The sequence below is a fragment of the Trachemys scripta genome, chromosome 18 (genome assembly GCF_013100865.1).
Source record: "Trachemys scripta elegans isolate TJP31775 chromosome 18, CAS_Tse_1.0, whole genome shotgun sequence".
Taxonomy (NCBI): domain Eukaryota; kingdom Metazoa; phylum Chordata; order Testudines; family Emydidae; genus Trachemys; species Trachemys scripta.
The window spans coordinates 821,946-844,431 of record NC_048315.1 but is presented as its reverse complement, the minus strand read 5'-3'; the positions used below and the strand labels follow the sequence as shown (position 1 = coordinate 844,431).

At 60.7% G+C, this 22,486-nt stretch overlaps 2 protein-coding genes across 2 annotated transcripts in view; both read right to left on the bottom strand.

The window, feature by feature from the left end:
* Positions 1 to 1,025: 1,025 nt before the first annotated feature.
* Positions 1,026 to 2,371, bottom strand: OVCA2 (OVCA2 serine hydrolase domain containing). Its single transcript, XM_034752603.1, has one exon. It carries the CDS (start codon positions 2,146 to 2,148, stop codon positions 1,468 to 1,470), a length of 681 nt encoding a protein of 226 aa, XP_034608494.1. The 5' UTR covers positions 2,149 to 2,371; the 3' UTR covers positions 1,026 to 1,467.
* A 34-nt stretch (positions 2,372 to 2,405) lies between these two features.
* Positions 2,406 to 22,486, bottom strand: part of DPH1 (diphthamide biosynthesis 1) — a 52,685-nt gene continuing 32,604 nt past the window's right edge. Inside the window, exons 5-12 of the mRNA XM_034752602.1 lie at positions 18,404 to 18,558; positions 16,641 to 16,762; positions 13,036 to 13,104; positions 10,836 to 10,992; positions 7,821 to 7,921; positions 6,352 to 6,430; positions 5,301 to 5,435; positions 2,406 to 3,790 (exon numbers count right to left, since the gene is read on the bottom strand). Coding sequence (XP_034608493.1) covers positions 3,686 to 3,790; positions 5,301 to 5,435; positions 6,352 to 6,430; positions 7,821 to 7,921; positions 10,836 to 10,992; positions 13,036 to 13,104; positions 16,641 to 16,762; positions 18,404 to 18,558 — 923 coding nt within the window. The 3' untranslated portion in view covers positions 2,406 to 3,685. The remainder of the gene's footprint in view (positions 3,791 to 5,300; positions 5,436 to 6,351; positions 6,431 to 7,820; positions 7,922 to 10,835; positions 10,993 to 13,035; positions 13,105 to 16,640; positions 16,763 to 18,403; positions 18,559 to 22,486) is intronic.

The window sequence follows — 22,486 nt, the reverse complement described above, 5'->3', positions numbered from 1 at the left end:
GGTTGTGTTGCTCTGGAACAGGTGTTTTCAGACAATCCTTTTAACAGAAGCTGTTGACTCAGGCTCTTTTCAGGGAAGTACCCTTGGCCTCAGATACTGCAGATTCCACTTCAAGAGTGGCTAGTACAACCAGTGTGAGAAGTCCAGCAGCCCCCAACTCTCCCCCGCCCCTTTTTTTTGAATGAAGCTTACTGTATGTTCCAGGAAAATGTCTCAGCCAAAGATCTGGCCTAGGTTTGGCAAGCAGGACGGTCACACTCAAGGCTCTTCCTTTGAGAAAATACACTTGATATGGGACAAACTGCAAGGAGTGAAATTACATCTAGCTCCTCAGGGCTGGATGTGCACAAGAATTTCTTAGCTAGGAGGGGGAATGTACCAAATGCCTCGGCACCAGCAGAGGGGCAGATGGAATCTTTTCTAGAGCTAGGAAGTAGCAGCTTTGGCAAGGCACCAAGTTTGGCCAAGTAGCTGGTTTTCTTTGAGGGGACCACTTTGGGGCATAAAGGCTATGTGAGATCCTAATGCTTTGAACCAACCCCTCATTCTGCGTGTCTGTGGACACTTTCTCTGGCCAAGATCTGGGACTCCTGTTAATACCACTCAGAGCAGCCAGAGAAGTCTCCATAGAGACCACAAGAAAAACTACACAACAGACTTGTGTGGCCTTTCCATTATGAGGCTCCTCATGCTAGTGCTTCGATGCTCTACAAAATGAGACTGCAGAAAATGGGAAAGATGTAAAGAGCGAAGGCAGGGAGGGTTTAATATTCTCCTGAGTTATTTCACCAAAGAAATTCTGGATCTGAAGTGAGGCAGCAAATGTCCTGTCCTCAGCCCATCCAGGTGGCAGGAGAAAATAGGGACCTTTGGAACCTAGGGAGACACACGGATGACAGCTCAATTGGAGTTCCATTTATTATAGATCATATCACCAAATATCCATCTCCTGCGACAAAACTCCACTTGGCCTCACCTCTTCTGTGCTATAAGACCCATAAGAGATGTAGATTTTTCACACCAGAAATAGTATGATCATTTAATTTGTTCTCCAGTATAACACAAAATATTTAATTTCAACCAGTGAGTCTTGCACCAAACCCGTAACTTCAAGAGTATCTTTTATAAAGCCATGTAATATTTATTTTTTTAAATTTAGTATTGATTTAGAGTCCATGTGCCAGAGAATCCCCCACAACCCTAGGTTAAATGGTCCAATGGTTGTTACTGTGTTAAAAATTTGCGCCTTATTTCTAGCCTGAGTTTGTCTGGCTTCAGCTTCCAATCACTGGATTTTATTATGGTTTATCGGCTAGATTAAAGAGCCCTCTGCTTATCAGAAACCTTCCCCCCGTGTAGGTACTTCTAGACAGTGATCACATCACCTCAACTTGTCTTGGGTCATCGAAGTCAACGGCGGGCCTTTAGCCTCCTCCCCTCCATGCCCAAGGGCAGGTCCCTCCTCTTTTATTTCAAAAACCTGGCCAAAAACTCAAGGTAGGCTCTCTTCTGGGGTGCAGCGGCAGGGACGAAGTGCCCCCCCGGATGGGTGAGGACCGCTGGATCCACGAAGTGGGACGCCAGCTCCCTGCTCAGCCCTGGCGGGATGACGCGGTCGGTGTCCCCCAGCACGTGGAGCGAGGGCACGGCGATGGGCTCCCGGTAGTAGCCGCTGTGCGGGGCGGCCCGGCTCTTGAAGCCGGCCACCAGGATGGCGAATTGGAAGGGGAACCGCGCGTCCCCGCGCTGCTGCAGCGCGCAGAGCAGGGCGGCCAGCGCCGCGCCCTGGCTGAAGCCCAGCAGCCCGTCGAAGGGCCCGAGCTCCGCGAGCGCCCGGGCCACCGCCTCCAGCGACTCGTCCAGCCCCTTGCACGCGGCCGCTTCCTCCAGGGCGTCGAACGTCTCCTCCCGCGGCCTGGAAAACCACCAGCCGCGGGGCTCGGCCGCCTGCGGCTCCGGGCTCCGCCCCGCCCCGCCCCCGCGCTCGGCCGCGGGCCCCGGGACCGGGTGGGGCGCGCTCACGCTCACCAGCTCCGCGCGGCCCCGCAGCGCTTTGCGCAGCGCCCCGGTGCGCTCGTGGAAGCTGCGCTGGTTCTGGCGGTAACCATGGAGACCCAGGATCCGGAGCGGCCGCTTCTCCCCGGCCATGGCGGTCACCGGAACCGGATATCCGGCTTTCAAACAGGAAATGCCTATGCCCCGCCTGCCCGCCGGAAATGCCTATGCCCCGCTCGGGGCGGAACCAGCGTTGCCATGAGGCTGAATGGGGGTTTTCATTGGCCAGCGCGTGCTGAGGGGCGGAGCGAGGGGCCCAGCCGGGGCTGTCAGGGCTGGGACAGGAGCCCCCAGCACAAACCCCCCCCGCCAGAACGAGGCCGAGCCTGGAGCCTGAGTTATCCCAGCCCCCCCCGCTGCACCCCTTGGTGGGGCGATGGGCCCTGGGACGCCCCGTTCCTTGGCCAGCCTGAGCTCCCCCCAGCCGGTCCAATACAAGCCATGACCTCCCCCGGCCGGTCAGTCTCTAGGCAGCCAGCAGCCCCCTGGGGCCGGGCCTAGCTCAGAGGGCGGGGGGGGGGGGGGCAAGGCTGGGATAGCAGGGGGCTGTGGGTCAGGAGTGAGGGGCACCAGCAGGAGCCCAAGGCTGGGATAGTTTTACAGGGCCTGCCCTGTCCCTCTCTGCTGGGAGCCCCTCTCTCTCCCTTGCCCCTGCACCATTTATCTCCCTGCCCCAGCACCACCACTGGTGACAGAGCAAAGACACCCCCCGAAGAGGCAAGTTAACATAGGCTCTGACAGAGCTACGGGGCGTGTTTCTCTTCTCCTTTAGATCAATGTAATCAGGAGCTAGTGATAGCAGGTGAAGGCTGCTCTGTGAGTAGAACCAAGGCCCCGGGGAGGAGAGTCCACATCTGCCCACCTGTGACAGGACTCTGGGGCTGGAGGACACTATTTCCAACTTTGAAAGAGGATTTTGCAAACCATGGATGGTGAAACACACAGAGACAAAGAATCTGTCCCTCCACTGCAACTGGCAAATGTATCAAGGTAACTACAGTGTGTAAGTTAGGGTTCACTGCTGCCCCCAGGCTGAGCCTTGATGTCTACACACTGGGGCTGAGGCACTGAGGGGAACAGAGCAGTGTGTTGGCCTAAAATCCATCTTCCCCACGCAGAACACAACCAGAACCTTGGCACTGCTCCCAACTTTGTGCTTCTCAACATCCCGTTAGTGAGACTATGTCCCACACCCAGCACAGTTGAAGGGCCTTTGCGTGGCCATTTCCACCTCTCTGTAGTACACACGGGACATTTCAATGCAAATTAATCATGGTTTCGGCACAGCTGTTCCTTAATGGGGGATCTCAGTCCAGTGGCCAGGGAATGGTCCCTATCACAGAAACCACTGCTACAGCTGGTTCTTTCAGGCAGCCTCCGTGGAAACACTTCAGGCTGAATGGGCGAGACACAGAGATGGTTCTCCAGGGCAGTGAGAGAGTGGCCCTGCCACTGCCTACTCTGTACCTGCTCTGGGTGCCAGTCAGTCAGTCTATAGTGCTGTTGATCTGGCCCATTTCACCAGCTCTGAAGTCAGAGACAGCCCTTCCTGAGAGCAAAGCTGGGAGCGCTTGTTTCCAGGCCAGTAACTGCAGGGCTGTACCTGCCAATATCCCCATTGTTTGGGGGTTCAGGGGTGCTCTGGCTGCAATGGGGCCTTGTCTTGACAGCTGCAGTCGGTGCATTTCTTCCCCACACCAGCATCCACTGGTACCACAGGTTCAGGCAGCTTCCTCTACGGGAGAGAGAGAGAGAGAGACACACACACACCATTCAGAAGAGGATCCGTCCCCAGGGTTCTGCCAACACCGTGATATCATCACACCTGCTCCCTAGTCCCAGCTGCTGCTCTTGAAACACACCTGCCCCACTCCCCTTGTGGCCCCTATTAGGTTATCTTGGCCTCCTTTCCATCCCCTGCAGAAAGCTCACGTGCTGGAAGTCATGTTCTCAGCGTGGATTTATGGGCACGCTAAGCCTCCCCTCTCATTTCCTAGGCAAATGACACCAATAAATGCTCCTGCATTGCCCTACAGTGAACAAGTGACAGGCTGTGACACAGCCCTTTGTGCTGCTTTTGCTTATCACACTCCAGACAGGCACCCAGCAGCTGCCACTTGTTACAGAAACAGCAACAATAACTCAGAGGAGCGCCTGCTCCCAGGCCCATATCTCAGCGGGAACAGCCGATACCGATCAGACAAGATTGCTGCTTCTCATAGCCACTCCAGTCCTGCTGGCCCCTTAAATCACTTCCCAGAAAGTCCTCTAGACACCAGCTCCTCGTGCTAAGGTATTGTGACATACCCCGCGAGAGCTGGGAGCCCTGGTCTGAGCTTACCCCAGAAAGCATCCGGCTCTGCCACACATGGTGGGAGCAGGAGCACTGACCAGTGGGGTGAGCTGGCTCAGCGATGACCCCAGAGGACTCTGCTGGGCCCGCTCCACCCCAAAGGGAGCTGGCCTCCTGGGAAGCCACAGCAAGGAAAGCTGCTCAGCATCCCTGCCACACACAGCCGCAGCACGGGGCCAGCATCGGAATGGGCTTCGGATTCGGAGCTTGAGGCTGCAAGTCCTGGGTCCGTTCGCCACATGACCTTAGGTGAAAGTCTGTGCCCCTTTCCAGGCCAACGGGGAGCGTGAGGGAGGGGGGGCGGCTCCGGCTGCCACACCAAGCATTTCATTATCACCAGCCACTGGCTGGAGCCACTGGGTGGTGCTCTCAGCTCACGGCAGAGCCCAGGCAGCGCAGGCTGCAGGGCGGCTTCCTTGCAAACAGGAAAACCCCAAACCCAGAGAAGCAGGAATTAAAGCTGTCCCAAGGGCTGGTGTCTTGTTGCCCAGGGCTCTGGCACTGTCCCCTCCATCCCTAGGGAGTACTGGGGCCACCAGCTGGGGAGCAGAGAAGGGAAAGTGCAGGGCCAGGGCCAAGGCCCAGCTCCCTCCTGGTCCTGTCTTTGTCTGCACACAACAGGTACAAAGCTCTGGGCACCTGCCCAGTCCCCTGGTGGTCAGGTGCAGGCAGCACATGGTGTTTCTCTTGTGCACAGCAGCAGGCCGCCTGACTGCCTTGGGTGAAAGGGGAGGGGTGAGGCTCAGGAGGAGCCAAGGCCTTGGCTGGGGCAGGTTTGTGGCCATGTTCCCCAGCATCACCCCAAGAGAAACGGGTCAGGAGGAGGCAGCAGTGAGAGCTTGTGTCGCCCCAGGGACCCTTCTTCCTTGCAACCCCATTGCAGGTGCCTTACCTGCGTTGGCCGGCTGGTGCCCCTCTGGGGCTGGTGGCTGGCATGGTTGACTGTCCAGGGCCCCAGGGACTGGCCGGCGTAGAAATCCATGGGGTAAGTCTGCTGCCACTCAATTTCCTTCAGGGCCACAGCAGCCTGGATGGGTGCAAAGTCATGTCACCACAACAAAGGACCCAGCATCCTCCACAGGAGAGTCGCATGGAGAAGCGACCAATGTATCAGCCCCTCTCAGCAGATGCTGGGGGCTCAGACTGCTCCACACATGCACTTTAACGACTTAGTAAAATGGTTAGAAGCATTAAACTCCAATCAGAGTCTGCACCTTTCTGAGGTGCTTGGTACTAAAAGGGCACTGCTGCGGGGAAGCTCGCAGCGCTGGGGTCCCTGGCTGGGCACTGCTGTGGGGAAGCTCGCAGCGCTGGGGTCCCTGGCTGGGCACTGCTGCGGGGAAGCTCGCAGCGCTGAACTGCATATTAAATAATGACACAGTATTAGGAACAATACAGGTGCTCGCTCTGATGTGGTGGGGGGAGCAGAGACGACTGGGAGCACATGGAGAACGACCCTGCAGCGCTCGCTGTGATCTGCAGAAGCATGTGGAGGCTGCCCTCCCACCCAACAGGACACGCAGACCAGGCAGAGAATTACAAACGTGTCCATAAATCTTCCCTAAAATAATGTGGTGCTGGCCCCTTAGTCCCTGTCTGCAGCAATAGGGGCGGCCCAGTCACACCAGGCTCAAAGTTCCCCTGCTGTTATTTGTCTGTGCCCGGCTCCCAGAGCCTCTGCCTTCCTCACAGCTCGCCTGCATTGGGCCAGGCAGTTGGTGGAGGAGCAGGAGGCATTTGGGGAGCTTGGGGCCAGCTGGGCGGGGACAGAAGTGCTCCTGATCTGTGCAATGGAACAAGTTCAGCCAAGGGAACGTCTGTTCTGGGCCCTGAGCCTTGTCCGTCAGGTCCACCGACTCCTCTCTCTGCGGTGCTGGGCACTGGGGCGAATCCCTGTCCCACCTCTGCCAAGGCGAGACAGAGGGCTGCCGGGAACTTCTTACCTCGTAGGGTGTGAGCAGCGGCTTGCTGAAGGCTCCTCCCCAGTCAATGGAGAGCCGGGGACAAGCCACCTGCACCCACCTGGAAGGGAAGCACAGGGGCCACGTTACTCACTTAGTTCAGGCCAGAGCTGCAGACAGGGTCTGCTCCCTCCCGCCAACCCACTGGGCAGGGACTTGCTCATACGCTGCCCGGTGATTCCACAGGCTAGGAGCCGTGCAGCAGGTAGCTCCTAGCCCACACAGGGTGCTGGGCGGTCACCCGTGAGCACTGTCGTTGCTGGCCTAGCTTGGCCTCCCCTGGTGGGCGTCCTTCTCAGACCCAGTCAGCTCCCTAGGGTGGGTGAATCCCCAGCGTGTGGGGGGCACAGACTGCATTCGCTGGGGAGGTCCTTGGGTTTTGGGGGCCTTCAGTGGCTGCTTTTACGGCCACCCCCACGTCTGAGGAGCTGCTGCCAGGGCCAGGGGCTTGGCCATTCAGGGCAGAGGGAGGAAGAGGGGCCCAGCAGACATGAGGGAGCTCTGAAACTACAGAGCAATTATTGTCCTTTGGAAAAGCCAGATCCTCCATCTCAGTGTGACAAGGGCACGGTCTGCAGGGGCCCGGGGCTGCCCGCCCCCTGCCACAACCCGCTCAGCTAAGTGGAGGAAACCTGCGAAGCAGCAAACAGCGCTTGGCGTGTTTATTTCAGCTTGGCCTGGGCTGCATCCCCGTCACCAGGGATCTGTCCTGCTCTCCATCATGTTTAGCTGAGTCCAGCCGAGCGAGAGCATCGCACGACGCAGCCCTGGCACCGGGGAATATTTCAGAGCCCAGGGTCAAACATGCAGGGCTGGGAGAGGCTACTTCCCGAGCACAGGGGAACACGGCCCGGGGGGCCACCCCCCGAACCACTCCCGCAGCAAGGGAGGGAGATCTGCAGGCACCTCTCACTGGGCAGTGGGGGCCCACGGCCAGGAGAAAGGGGGTGACCCGCTTCTGCGGGACGGCTCTGCAGACACTCACATAGGAGAGGATGGGAGGGGACGCGGGACAGCGCCCGGACAAGCCCTGGAGAATAGCGATGCAGCGAAGAGGACCCCTGGGAGGACAGGCGAATGCAGAGTCTGCCCCACAGAGCACAGCAGGCGGGCGGCTCCACATGGACACGTCTTGCTGAACTAGGGCACAGGAGGGGCTCGTGGCCACATGGGATCCCAGAGCTGGGGGGCCTGCTTGAGTCCCCTGGGGGTCACCCCTCTGACCCCAGCCAGGCCCTGGGTCACCCCTCTGACCCCAAACTGGCTCCTGCCCCCAGCTACCGGGGCGGGGGGACCCACACTGGAGCACATGCCTGGTACCTTGCCACTCAGCACCACGGCTGCAGGGGCTGTGATGGCGGCTGTGGGGGGAGGCCAGGTGAGACAGGATCCAGGGGAACAGGGCGCAGGGGGGACAGGGCAGACACACGCAGAGCAAGGCCCACACTCACGCGTCCACGTCGGGGAACAGCTGCAGCTTGCTGGGGAAGATCTCCGAGAGCAGCACCCTGACGAATGGGAGGCCGAGGGCTTGGAGCCGCCCCTCCAGGTGCTGTGGGGAACGAGACATAGGGAGCGTTAGGAGAGCCCCAGCTCGGCAATGCCCATCAGGCGGGCAGGGAACGTGTCATTCTCTGGGCAAGGCCCTGCCAGAGCAAAGGGGGGGAATGAGCAGGGGAGGGGCTGCCCAGTACAACCGGGAAGGGCCTCAGGAGCGTGGGGGCCTGACCCCTGGGATGGGGGTGGGGTAATCGATACCATAAGGCTCCGGAAGCCCCCAGTCCCTCCAGCCATCACTGCTACAGCAGGGAGAGCTACTGGGGGATGGGATGGGGCCCATTAGACAGGAGGCTGGAGCAGTCCCACCTGAGCCCCATCGAGGGGGCTTCTCTCTAGCCAGCCCAGGCAGCAGCAGGACAAGCTCCCCCACCCTCACTGCCCCTCCCAGGGGCTCTTCCCCAGAGCCCACCCAGTCCCTGGCCTCTCTGCAGGCCTGTCAGTTCCTTGGGACAGCCCCCACACAGCACATGGGGGACACTGGGGTGCAGCTCCAGCAGCCAAGCAGCTGGAGCCCAGACCCCATCAGCCCCAAACAGCAGCTTCGCTCAGCTCCACCCGCAACACTCGCAGCTGAGCCTAATGAAGTAATTACTGTTCAATGACAACAGTCTGTTCTCGTTAGCAGCAGCCTTCTCCTCGGCTGCCTGCAGCAGGGGCTGGGTGGGCTCCCCTCCATCCTGGCCCAGCCATCGCTGGTCATTCTGCCTCTGTCCCGCCTGCTGGCCATCACGGCCTTTGCCACGGCAGCCAGGGAGAAGGGATGAGTTAGTTGGGGATTGGTCCTGCTTTGAGCAGGGGGTTGGACCAGATACCTCCTGAGGTCCCTTCCAGCCCTGAGTCTCTGATTCTAAGCCGCAGACAGCATCATCCTCTGTCTTGACCCGTGAGAGCCCGAGCTCCCGCAGGCCCCAGTCTGCTCTCCCTGCCATCGGCAGCTGAAGGGCCAGCGAAGCCTGCAGCACTGCCAGTGCCCTGCCCCCCGACCCAGAGCGCCCCCATGCCAGCCCTGGGCCCCGCCCCCGACCCCCTACACCCCCTGCCAGCCCTGTGCCCTGACCCAGAGCACCCCCCTGCCAGCCCTGGGCCATGCCCCCCAACCCAGAGCACCCCCATACCCCAGCCTTGAGCCCCACCCCCTGACCCAGAGCACCCCCTGTGACGAAGTGGGACTGTTCTTAATATTTCCTCTGAATACTGTGTGGGAGCCTCAGTTTCCCCTATGCATTTCTTAAGTCTCCAGTGTGCATAAATAGCTGACCATCTGTCTCCTAGCAACAAATGGCCAGGGCCCTTCCCCCTTGCAAGGGGATAGCTAAAGGTGAACAAAGAGATCAGGTGACTTCCTGGCCCGGGGAAAGAGACAAAGGCCAGAAAGGAGGGGCTGGAGAGTTTCATTTTGGAGCTGGCTGGGGATGGGAGGTGAGGGCAGACAGGGGTGTCTGGCTCGTGGGACCCCAGGATGGATCCGGCTGAGGGATCCGGCTCTCTGGACCTACAAGCTCTGTTTTAGACCGTGTTCCTGTCATCTAATAAACCTCTGTTTTACTGGCTGGCTGAGAGTCACATCTGACTACGAAGTGGGGGTGCAGGACCCTCTGGTTGCCCCAGGACCCTGCCGGGGTGGACTCGCTGTGGGAAGCACACGGAGGGGCATATGCGAATGCTCCAAGGTCTGACCCGGGAGGTGAAGCCATGTGAGCTTCTTGCCCTGAAGACAGTCTGCTCCGAGGGAGAGGAGGCTCCCCAAAGTCCTGACTGGCTTTGTGGGGAGCAGTCCCAGAGCATCGCCCGGGGACTCCGTGACACCCCTCAGCCCCACTCCCCCAGCCACTTCAGCGCTGCCCCCCCAGTCCTGATGCACCTCCCCTCTGACCCCAGCACCCCGTTATTCTAGCCCTGCAGCTCCCCCCGCCCCACGAGCTGCCTGCTCGCTGGGGGCGGTTTTGTGACTTGGACTCGGGAGACAAGTTGGGGGGGTTCACTCGTGTGATGGAAGTGCTGGGGGGGGGGCCTCTGGGCGTGACCCCAGGCTGCACGGTGGGATGTGGGGCGGGGGCACCCAGGGACACAGCAGGTGCCTCTCTCCCATCACATCACCGTGGCCTTAGCCAGCTGCGGAGCAGCTCCGTGCTGTTCTGCGCTAGCCCTGGGACGCGTCGGGCAGGGCCGGTGGGAAAAGGATCAGGCCAAGACGGGGCAGGAGGTGGAGTCCCAGCCTTGGAGCTGCTGCCATGCCTGGAACTCAGCAAGGAGGCGGCACTGCAGAGCCCCAACCCCGTCCGGCCCTTGGCACTGGGCCAGGACAGGGGAAGCAAAACCAATCCCAAGTTCACGTCACTAAACTAAAAATAGCTGAGAATTAATTGCTGTGCGGCCAGCGCGGGGCTCGCGGGGCCGGCTCCCTCCTGCGAGGGGCCTCGGCCCTGGCTCCCTCTCAGCTCCTGCTAATTGTCCTGCCAGCTTTGCTCCCAAACTGTAGAAATCCTGGTCGATGGCGATCAATGGGCATGAGCCAGGGCCACGAGGTGAGTCACTGGCCAGGCGAGATCCCCTCCCTGTCCCACTGCACAGTGAGGCCAGGGGGATGATGGGCAGCCGCTCACGCCAGCCATGCAGGAGGCACAACCGGGCAAGTGCCAGGGCAGCAGCGGGGCTCGGGGGGGGGGAGTGCTGCAGACCCCAACACGTGGTCCTGAGTGGGGCCGAGGTGGCTCCTGGGCGGCAGGGAAGAGGGGGCAGCAGCAGGTCCCAGAAGGGAGGATGGATTCTGAGAAAAAGCCAGTTTCTCTTTCCTGCTCCTAGGGCGCAGCGAAGCCCTTCGGGGGATCTGGCTCCACAGAGCAGGGCTGGGGGGAGCTGATCCCCAAGCCAAGCCAGCTGCGGGACAGGCACATCTCTGGAGGTACCTGCAAGATGGAGGTGGAGCCCTGGCGCCCCAGGGTCCCGAGAATGAGTCCCCAGCTCCGGGCGCGGGCGGCGGTGCGGATGGCCTCCTGCCGGGCATGCTGCATGCGCTCGTGGGCGTAGTGCTCCCTGGAGAAGATTTTGCTGTAGGGGTCGTACCTGCGCAGAAGACAGAGCTGAGGGCAGGCACAGCTGGCAGTGCCCAGCAGTTTGGCCCCTCCCTAGAGTCAGACCCTGGGGGGGATCGGGACCTCCAGGGCGCTGCACTCTCAGCTGCCCACAACTGACACAACATTGGGGGAAGGGGGTGTCTCTCCCCGTGGGAGGGAAGGAGGGGGGCTGACCCCCTGTTCCATCAGGGAGGGGCCTGGACACAAGCACAGGTTCCCTCGCTGCTCTGGGATGAGCTCTCTGCAGGCAGCTCCAAACCACGGCCATTCCTGTCAGTCACAGGTCACTGGGCTCCCCTCTGACCGCACGCTGGGAGGAGAGGGGACCAGCTAACTGCCCCTCCTCCACACCCCATGGGGGGCAGCACTGACCCACAGGCCTGCCAAACTCCCCTCTCCCCTCCAGGAGGGGCTGACGGCTCCTCTGACTTTTGTTCTCCTGGGGTCCCTGGCCCTGCGGCAGCCACCTCAGGCTGATCCGTCAGTGCCAGCCTCTCCCTGCCAGGCGAGGACTGTCTGGGTGAAATGCCCTCTGGCCCGGCCCAGGTACGGGAGCCTGCCTGGACGGTCCATTGGACCCAGCAGGCCCGGTGGTGTAAGACTGAGCCCTTCCTACCACCCGCATTAGAGGGGGAATTCAGTCCAGACGCTGTGGGAGTGGGTCACTAGAGAACGTTCCCAGCCAGCGCTCTGGTCAGCTCCCAACGCAGGGCAGAGCAGGGCGTGCGTGAACAGAGATCCGGCTCCTCTTGGCCCGGCCCCTGGCTTCAGCCCTGCCAAAGGCTGCAATGCACACAGGCCGGGCCACTCGCTCTCCTGCTCTGTCATTCTTCCCCCTCATCAATTATGAAGAAATCTTTGATTTGTTGCTTTGTTTGACGAAGAGAATTTTAATCAAATCCCACTTGGGCTGCAGCAGCTTCCCCAGCCCCATAAACCTGACGTGCGTCTCCCGTTAGTAACAAACGACCTACTAAGAAATTCAGATTTCACAAAATGGGCCAGCCTTTTGCTCCTGATATTTCATCTGCTTTCAGCAGCCTCATCATCACATTTTATGGCCTCTGCCTGCAGCAGCCAGGGAGTTTAATGGCTGCACCTCAAAGAGCTTTCACAGGTACTTGTCAAAATGTTTATATTCAGCCCGAGTAAATGGCTGGTGTTCATCTCATCAAGCCCGACTCCCCTCTGCACCTCTCCCTCAGCTTGGGAGCCGCTTGTGATTGCTCCGTGAGGGCTCCCCCACACGACTCCGCTGCCAGCCACGTCCGCCTGAGTGCCCAACACCCCGTAGGAGGCCAGACCGTGCTGCTGGGACCTGCAGAGTGAAGGCCTGGGGCCTGGTTCTGCTCCAGGAGCAACAGTTGGCTGAGGCCATGTCTGCCTGTCCAGCGCAGCAGTGGCAGGCTGGGCCGGTGAAGACGCTCTATGCCGACGCTCTGTGTCCCGTTGGCGTAATAAAACCACCCCCGCGAGGGCAGAAGCTGTGCTGGCGGGAGCTCTCCTGCCGGCATTGCGCGGTGCACACAAGCGCTCATGTCAGTGTAATGTATGTCGCTCGGCGGGCGGGGGGGTGTTATACGACATAACCTGTAGTGGAGACAGAGCCTGAGAAGCCCATTAACAGGGTCTGCTCTCGGTAGGCAAGTTTTGACCCCACCGCCTCTCTCCTCATCCAGCCATGCTGCACCCGGACCGGTGGTGGTTTGAAGAGCGCTGGCTGCCGGCTTCCCCACCTCAGCTCTGGCAGCAAATTGTATTAAAAAGCTAAACAAACATTAAACACTTCCCAGCATCCCTGTCATGGACTCCCATGGTGGGGGAGGGAAGGGGGGGTCAGGCAAAAGCCAATGGGAGGGGACCTGGGTCTGAGCGACAGCCAGGGGAAGGAGAGGCGGGATGCCCAGCCAGAAATGGGAGGGCAGGTATCCACAGACAGTCTATGCCCATGCCAGGAAATCCCATATCCACTCCCCAGCAATGCCCCCAGTGTGAATGTTGGTGACCCCTGCAGCCTGGCTGGCTCCAGTACCTGTAGGCGGGAACTCCGGGGTTGGCAATCATGACAGATTCCAGGTGGAAGCGCCCATCCCCCAGGTACCTGCAGCAGGGAGAGAAGAGCTCAGGGACGCTGCCACGCTCCTCAGGACCCAGCTGACTCCAGAGCACAGTCCCAGAGCTGGGGACGTTTGGTTCAGGCCCGTTCTGACTGCCTGGTGGCTGCTGCTGCATCTCAGCGCTGGGTGCCGGAGCCCATACCGGCCCGCATGAGCACCACAGGCACAGAGCAGGCAAAGCAACCGACTAAGGGCTGGGTTCAAGCAGCCCTGCACTCTGGGACTTGCAAACAAAGCCTGTGAGGCCATATGGGGACCAGTCAGCGCCAGTGGGCAGGGGAGAACCAGCTCATGCTGGCAAACAGTGAGAGAAACCTGCCCCCGTGCACGCAGCTGGCGGGGATGGGACCGCTCTGCCTGGCACGCATCCTGCACTCACACAGCAGGGCAGGCCACCCTCGTTTGTCTGACTTACAAGTGGAGCTCAAACAGCCCGGGAGCGAGCAGGATGAGGAGCTCACATGAGCCGTTCTGGGTTGAACACACTGGGCTGCTAGCGGCAGGCAGGCAGATCGCTGCTGCCTCCTTTGCTTTAACAGCATCACATGCAGACAGTGAAAGAACTCGCGGACGTGGCTCTGGGATCCCCGCGGTAAGGTCAGGGCTTTGCGCCTGCTTCCACTGGTGGGGAACGGTTTGCTGTGACTGTGCCAGGCCTCTCCATGTGTAACACACCCACCTGCACAGCAATGGGGCTGGCCCTCCTCACCACTCCTGGCCCAGCCCATAGCTAGGTTCCAGGGGCCAGGCCAGCATCGCTGGTGCTGTAAGCCCGGAGTGTAGACGCAGCCTAAACCAATGGCAGGGGGGTTTCTATTGCTGTAGGAACACCCCCTTTCTGCGCGCTGGCAGCCAGCTCGCTGGACGCGTCCACACTGGGGCTTAGGTCCTCGGGGTGTAGATTCTTCACAGCCCTGAGTGAGGTAGCTATGTTGACCTAAGTTTTAAGTGTAGACCAGGCCTCCATATGGAACAGAACCCAGCCATGCTAAGCTGCCCCCCCTGTACTCCCAGCGGCCGCCTGGGCACTTCAAAATGTGCCCCTGCTGGCCCCACTGATGCAGTGGCACCTGGGCAAAAGTGAGACTGCAGCCCGGGACACTGACCCGTCTCCTGGGTACCACAGGTAGGGAAATGAGTCAGGAGAGTATTTTAAACAACGCAATTTCCATTCCTACCACTCCACCTGGGGCTCTCCCCGCCCCCCGGCCAGCGCACTCCACCACCGCTGCCTGGGTGAGCGCCCCCTGCTGGAGCCAGGAGCGGCGTCCATTCTCCACCCAAAAATGGATTCCTGCTGCTGGACTGGGGCAGAGAGGGTGAGTCAATGTGCAGCCGCAGAGCTGCTCAGTAGTTACGTCTGGTTAGAGACATTTCTGCTTCCATTTCTAATCAGATTTCAAGTCAGCAATTACATTTCAAAGCCTTTCATTCAGCTGCCCTAATGGAGTGAGGGCTTGGAAAATGAATTCAGACGTAAAACTTGACTAGATTTTGCCCTTAATTGGAGAATGACATTTTGGAAGATCAAAGCTAATTTGTCTGGAAAAGTTAGCCCCAGAGACGGGGCTAAATAAGAAAATAACAACTCAGACAGGAGCCTGTGGAGTCGCGCAGGTACAACAGCCAGTGCCACAGCTGGGCCTCACCTGCAGCAGCTGGACACCCACATCTGCAATGGAACAAGAGCCCAGAAGCTGCAGCCACTGGAGTTTCTCTCCAGCACTAGGTGAGGGCAGGGCCAGGGAAGGGGGTTGGCCTTGAAAAGCCCTGATCTACATGAACATGGTGTGGAGCCTGAATCCCCCTCCCTGAAAGGGCGGGAAACTAGAAGGCAACACATCTAATACTGATCGAAGGAAACCCACGATTAGTCTGCAGAACTCACTGCCACAAGACATGACTGGGGCAGGAGCTCCGCAGGACTGCGGTAAGCATCAGGCATTTACATGGCTAGTTCCTTTAGGCAGAATGAGGATTTACTGGACAGCTCCGAGCCCTCGAGCCAGGGCCTGAGATGCCCATTGGCTGAGGAGGCATGGGGGACACCCCCTTAAGCAACGTGCCCCAGACTTTCCCAGGCCAAGCCCTCTTCAGGAAATGAAGCCAATCGTGCGTGTCCCACCCCAGACCACGTGGCCACGCCACTCTTCAGTTGTTCCCTGGGGTGTGTGTGTGGTTCTTGTTGCCTCCTTTGGAGCCGGTGACTGGGATAGAGGAAGCCCCTCTGGGCGGTGCTGGCAGTTCCTGTGTGCTGCTCACCACGCTGTCTACAGCACCCACCAGAGCCGCCCCCGCTGTGCCACCCTAGAGCAACGTGCCCAGAGCTGGCCAGCCCGGACTCGGGGCAGCTGCAGCACAGCGAGTCGGAGGGGCCGTCACTCAGTCACAGGAGGCCTGGAGAAGACGTCTAATGGCTCTGTGCCGGCTCTGAGGCGTTAGATTCAAGCACGGGCACCAGGCGCTCCCGAGGCTTTGGGGAGAGAGGAGCAGCGCAGCGCGGAGCCTGGAGCCCAGGCCGGGCAGGAGGAAGGGAGGCTGGGGCCTGCCAGAGGTGAACTTGACCAGGGAAGAGCAGCAAGCCCAGCTTGGGCTCCTGCCAGAGAGCAGTGTGGAAGGACGGGGTGTGTGTGAGGGGTCCTCCCCTCCCCACAGCCCTGCGTGGTCAGCAGGATCCCACGCGCCGTGCACGGACGGGCCAGCATCCGCCTGTGGGCTGGGGTGAGACACGCCAAGCTGGCCTCCGGGAACAGGCCCCCGGCTACACCCCAAGAGTCACCCCAGCCCTCTCCCTCCCCGCATAACGGGCCAGCGATCCCGACACAGGCCGTTCAGTCGCTGCGCGTGCTAACCCAAGGGGGTGGGTACCACCCCGTCCCACTTCAAGCTCCCAGGCAGGTTCAAGGGGCAGCATGAGCTGTGGGTCACCTGCCCCACACACGGATTGCCACTGAGGGCACAGCCAGCACAGCTCTGCCTGGGCTCCCCCTGGGTTGGGGTCGTTTATTTATTTATTCTGCAGCTCACTGTATTCACAGTACATTAAGCATTTCCATTACCTAAAATAATTAGGTGATAGGAAGCGAAGTGCTCCCTCTAATTTGCTGTCCTTAAATAAAATTAATGGTGCTGTGATGTTGGGGCCCAGCCATTCGTCTTCTCCAATTATCTGCCCGCCTTTCCATCTATTATCTAGTCTGATCTACGACTCAATTATTCCTTCTGCGTTACAAGCACAAGCCACTCTGTGCAGAGCCTGCCAGGTGGGTCCTGTCTCCCCCAGGTCTGGAGCACAGGGACCCAGCTCTGCCAGATTCCCACCCCCCTGGCACCTGGAGCGCAGGGAACCCCAGGCTCTGCCGAGGTTTCCATAGCTCCTGGACACGCATGGGGCTGTACAAATTGGGGGAAGAGGCCTGCTCCAGGCACAGGTTTTGTATCGCCTGAACTAGAGGACTTAAAAATACTCATCGTTGAAGTGTTTGCAAGGAAGCAGAGCTATATAAACCCTAGTACTTACACAACGGCGTCTGTGTCCGGCCCCAGGCGGGGAGAGGTGCAGCCCAGGATCTCACCTGGGGAGAGCGGCTTGCACTGTGGGATGCTGACCTTGTACTCAGAGCGCAGCACCTGGGAGGCCGCCTGTGGGGAAGAGGCATGGGGTGAGATACCAAACGTGGAGGACGGAGCTTCAGGGTGGGCTGGGCTGAGAACAAACTGCCCCAGATGCTGCGGGAGGTGGAGAGGGAGGGAACGGCGCAGCAGTGTGCGCTTGGAATACAGCCCCTGACTGACTGCACGGGGCAGCATAGCGTGTTCCCAGGCCACCTCATCACACCTCCGCCCTCAGACTCTGTGTCCCTGGCCCCTGCCAGCCCCCAGCAGCCGGCTCCGCCAGCCCATGGCGAAGGAGAGGGCAGTGCATTCCGTGGATCCAGGGGACAGCCGAGGGGCCCTGGGATGGAGGGGGTGTGTGTGTGGCAGAGGCGAGGTTTCCAGGCAGGGCTGGGGCCGGCCGGAGCAGCGAGAACTCGCCTGGCCGAGTGAACTGGCCCTGCCTCGGCGAGGGAACGTGAGCCAGACGTTGGGAGCCGCTAGCAGACGCATCAATTAAAATACAAGAGAAAATGTTTAACGCTTCAATGACCCCATGTTTAGACAGACACGGCTCAAGAGGCTCATTCATCTCTCCCGTCCTGCTGAGCCGGCCATTCACCAGGAGCAGCTAATCCGCAGCCAGACCTGCCAGCGGCTGCCGGAGCTTCCCCTGCCACTACCAGTGTCGCAGCAAAATGCCAAGTGCTCTCTGCCTGCCCTGACATTTACAGGGCTGGCTCCCCCGGGAGGGCGGGGGGATGGCCATGAAACATTGATCAGAGTTATTACAAAGCACTTGATCAACATTATGGCAGGAGAATATTATTGCAGCTACTCATTAGAGGGGAACTGGCGGCTCTGAGCAGTCGCTGAGGCTAGAAAGAGAGACACCACTAGACACACAGGTGTGCACTCTGCACAGCCCCTCCCCCGACAGGTGTGCACCCTGCACAGCAACCCCCCGACAGGTGTGTACCCTGCACAGCCCCTCCCCCCAACAGGTGTGCACCCTGCACAGCCCCTCCCCTGACAGATGTAAACCCCCACAGGCTCTGGCAGGCACCCTGCTCTGCCCGGGCACATGCAGCGCTGTGCTCTGCAGCTCCACCCGGAGGGGGCTGCAGCTCAGCAGGGAGGGCGTGCCGGGTATTTTAGGGCCCTTCAGAGTGAAATGGTTTGAGAAAAGCAACTTCTTCCCCTTCCCCTCCCTTCATCCTGACACCGCGCCCATGAGCCCCGCCCCGGGACAGGAGCATCTCCCCACTTAGGTGTGGAGGCCCCCGCAACTGCCTGATTTCCAGGCTGAACATGGATCTTGATACAAATGCAACTGCCAAGGAGAGGAACGTGCGAGAGAGCTGTCAATTACGGGAAGTTCATGATCCCTGCTGTGCTCCTTATTAAACCCACCCAGTCCCATTAGCCCTGGGAGCCCAGAGTTTGCGCCGCAGGTACGACAGGCGCTGCTCCAATAGCTTCTGGCCTGGGCTACCTGCAGAGGACCCAGCATGGGAGCAGGGTGACCTGGAAGCCACCAGGCGCTGGCTCCGGGAAGTTGTTGCTTATCTGCATTCACAGGCATTGGGAGGCAGCTGGTTGTGGGGCGTGGGAAAGAAAGAGCCCACAGGCTGTTACTGGTGTGAGGCCCCAGGCCCAGCAGCCAGCCCGGCCCCACGGCCGTCTCACCTGCAAAGCGGAGACGAACTGGATGGTGCTGACAAGAGCCAGGCAGGCGCCCTTGGGGAAGTTGAAGTGGACAGTTTCCACAAAGTGGGACGTATCGATCTTGATATCCACAAACACATAGAGCATCTTCACACCCTGCGTGGCGTCGATGGGAACTAGGGCCAAGGAGAGAGAGCGTGAGCTTAGCTGGCTGCCCCCAGCCCCGCCGGCCAGGAGCCGAGGCACAGGGCCAGTGGAGCATCCCTCCTGCAGCACCTCCCAGCCCACGCAGGCACCGGCTGGGGAAGCAGCCAGAGAGGAGCTCGAGCCCAGCTGCTGAACCGTCCCCCCAGGGCCTGAGTGCACCATTACGTAAGGAGAGGGGCCGCCCCCACTCAGCGGCACCGCACTGGCTTGCAGAAGCCACCAGGCAGCCCCTGCCCCCATTTTCAGAGGCTCCTGGCTCGCTGCCCGGTGCTGTTACACTGAGGAAGGTGTCACAGGCAGGGCTCCCGGGCCCAGGCGCGGCGCTAGCCAGGAGATGGTGCGCGAGTCCCGTGGCATGGCAGCGCCAGCCCACCGCGGCCAGGTCAAGGCGTGTAGCACGCAGCTGGGACAGCGCTGGCAGGCAAAGGAAAGCAGCACTCGGTCATTTCTCTCCGGGGAACGGCCGCCCAGGGAATCGATGAACACAAATCTAATTACCCTCCATGCTAAGGAGCCCATGTCACCACAATTAAGCGAATAATTAAAGAACATGGGGTCCGCATCGACCCACAGCTCCGTGCTCACTGCCCATTTCAGTGCCATTCCCCTGAGCACAATTAAGTGCCAAATTACTCCCTCCGGGGGGGCTGTGGAGGGGTTGCAGGACCACAGAGGGAGATGTGCCCTTGTCCTTCACAGAGCAGGGGGCATGGCACAAAGGCCTGGGCACAAATGCCAGGGAGAACTCGCTGTAACCGTTGCAGGGGTAGGGTCACCAGCCTGCTACGGGCACCACCCCTGAGCACAGCTCTGCTCCGAACAGCCAGGGGAATGCAACACGGGGTGCATGGCCAGCAGCTGCACTGCACAGAGCCAGCCCCACTGGCTCTCTTGTGCAGAGCTGCTTGCCCAGGAAGAAGTGCTCCCTTCCAGCAGTGGCTGCATTTCCCTGAAAGGGCTGGGGACCTTCACCAGGAGAGCCCAGGCAGGCAGCAGCGGCGCGTGAGCTCCTGCTCCCGAGTGCTTCTCTTCTCACCGTTCGTTAATCTAACAGCCAGGACAGACCAGGAGTTTTAACGCCCCCCGGCTACTGACACCGTCTCCCCCTGACCCTCGCTCCTATACTGCAGTGATGGACACTGATCGCTGCGGTCACCCCCCGGACGTGGGTTGGGACCCTCACTTTTCAACCCTGCAATATTCTATAAGAAATGTGATTATTACAAGTCATTTCTATGCCCTGTAAATTCACCTCCCAGCAAGGCTACCCCATCTGGGGCCCACGACGCAGAGACAGGTGGAGGACTCACTCTGGGCGGGGCGCCTGGGCTGACCTGCCACCGGTGGGGACTGGACTGCAGAGCGCTCTGGGAGCGAGGGAGCTGGTCCCAGGGAGCCAGAACCGGGGCTTAGAACCGGCTCTGGACTCAGCCAGACCCCAGCTCCCACGGCACGGGGCCTGAGCCTCTGGAAAGCCCCCCCGCCCATGCCAAGGACACACAGGAAGGGTCGTGGGTGACGGATGCTGGAGGGCGCGGCGGGCGGGGGTGCTCTGCTGTGCACTGTAAATGCCCAGGGAGTGTGTCAGCAGGGCCCCTGGGGCACACAGCACAGCCGGGCAGGCAGACGTGCTCTGGCCACGCCAGCAGAGACAGTCAGGCCCAGGCCAGTCTCAGTGGGGTAAGGGCAGCAGAGCCCACCCACCCCGAGCCAGGGGGTGGCCTCCTGCAGCTGGGCTCCGTCTGCCCCAGGCTTGCCCGGCCCTCCGTTATCTGGGGCAACAATTCCACAGAGCCACCTTAAAACCCAAAATGTCTTATTGTTATTTTTGGGTTGATTCCACCCTGGGTGGACTTCAAAGTTAGCAGCATCTGGGACAGCAGCGCAGTTTCCATGGCAACTGAATCCAGAGTACCCTTCTGCCTAGGGAGCGCAGAGCCGCTCCTCGCCTGCCCTTTAAACCAGCCCTTACGGCCCCCGCTGCCACCAGAGCAGGGCTAGCAGGGGCCCCAGACCAGGGAGCCCCAGCCAGACCCGCCTCTTCTGCTCCCCTAGGCCTCCACTCCCTTCTGCTCCGGCTCCCACCAGACCCCCTGGCTCCTGCTCACAAGCACAGCCCCTCCCACTCCTCTGCCCAGCACCTGGGACTGGGGTAAGGAGCTTCGCAGGCGCAGAGCCCCACTGCACGGGGACCCTCCCCTACCAGCGCCTCCGGAGATGGAGAATGGGCATATGACGGGGACTCAGGACTCCTGGGTTCTAATCCTGGCCCCGACTCTTCCCCCTCGTCCCATGGGGAGAGCACCGACCTGCCTGCCGGGCCAGGGAGGAGTCACTGATCAATGTGCATCCAGCCGTCCCCAGTCCCTGTCCTGGGCCAAGGCGCTGCAGGCCCGGTGGCCTCACGGTTCTGGAGCTTGAACACACAACACCCAGTGCCCCAGGAGTGGGGCGCGGCTGGCAGAGCATGTGTGTCGTCCCCCCCCGCCCCGCCCAGGTGCAGGGACGCTCCCCCTTCCCTTCAGGCAGGAGGCGAGAGGGCGTTTTCTGAGCAGCAGCTCCTTGGGGACAGGGCAGGGCTGCCCAGGGGCTTCCTTCGTCTGTCATGCAGCCCTCGCCCCAGGCCTGGGCATTCAGTATCTAAAGGACCCGCCCAGGCCCACGCGTCCGGCACATGCAGCAGGGAACAGCGCTGCAGGGCTGGCTCGGACCTGGGGATCACTCCTGTGCCGAGACCCTGTGACTGGAGTGGGCTGTAACGTCATCACGCCGGGGGCTGCAGCCCCCTCGCCAGGACCACGGTTAATGGCAGCAGCAGGAGGGGGCTGGTCGGTCCCACGCTGTGCACTGCACCATGGAAGCCAGGCGCCGGAGAGGCAAAGGCCACCATGAGCAGGGAGTGTGAGGCCAGCAACAGGCGGGGGGCAGAGAGAGTTAGACGTGGGGAGGGGGACAGACTGGGCAATGCTGCCTCCAAGGGGTCCCTGTGCAATGGACGGCAGCAGCCCAGGAGGGAGGCTTGACACCCCCCCCCGGGAGGCGTTTGGATCCCACTGGGGGGCCCTATCCAGTCTCCCTAGCTCGGGCCAAAGCGACAGGAGCCTCCGGCTGGTGCTGGTGCAGAAGAGGCTACGGCAAATGTCTCCATGTGAATAGACCAGTGTTTTCCCGCTGGGAGCTCTTCCCCTCGGCGCGCCCAGCCGGTTTGGGCCCCTCCACCAGCCCCTGGAGCACACGGCGCGGCTTGCAGCTCGGCTGGGCAGAGCTGGCCGTCTTGTTCACAGAGCCTGCCTGTCGGGCAGCAAGCACCTCCCCACAGAGCGGGAGCCCAGCTCAATACATGGCCCGAGGGAGCTCACAAGCTGGCCGAGTGCCCCCAAGGGCACAGCGCAGCCTCCTGGCAGGCACCACCCAGTGCCCATGGGAGCGAGCGACAGACAGCCACAGCTCGGATCCTGCAAGGCTGGGCTCCCCACAGGGCCCCAGCAGCCTGGGGACCCCCTGCACGGCAGGGCCAGACAGAGCTGAGCGGGCTGGAGGGGCCCAGAGAATCCAGGCTGCCATTCGCTTCTCCTAAGGCTCAGGAGTGGGTGAGGTGGGCGACCGGCCCTCCAAGCTCCCCACCCAGGGGGCCTGCGGGTGCAGCGGGGATGCTGTCTCGTCCCTGGGCGGCTGCAGGAGGAGCTGCTGGGGAGCCAGCATCCCAATGCTCAGCCACACGGATGCTGCAGCACATGCGAAGGACAAACCCCTCACTGTCCTAACGCCTCCTGGACACACCAGCCTGGCAGGGCGCGAGAGAGAACCTGAGACACGCCATTGCCAGTGCTGCACTCGCAGGCCTCTGCTCCCTGCCAGGCCCTCCATGGCCCGGCTCTGCCGGGCATCGGCACAGCC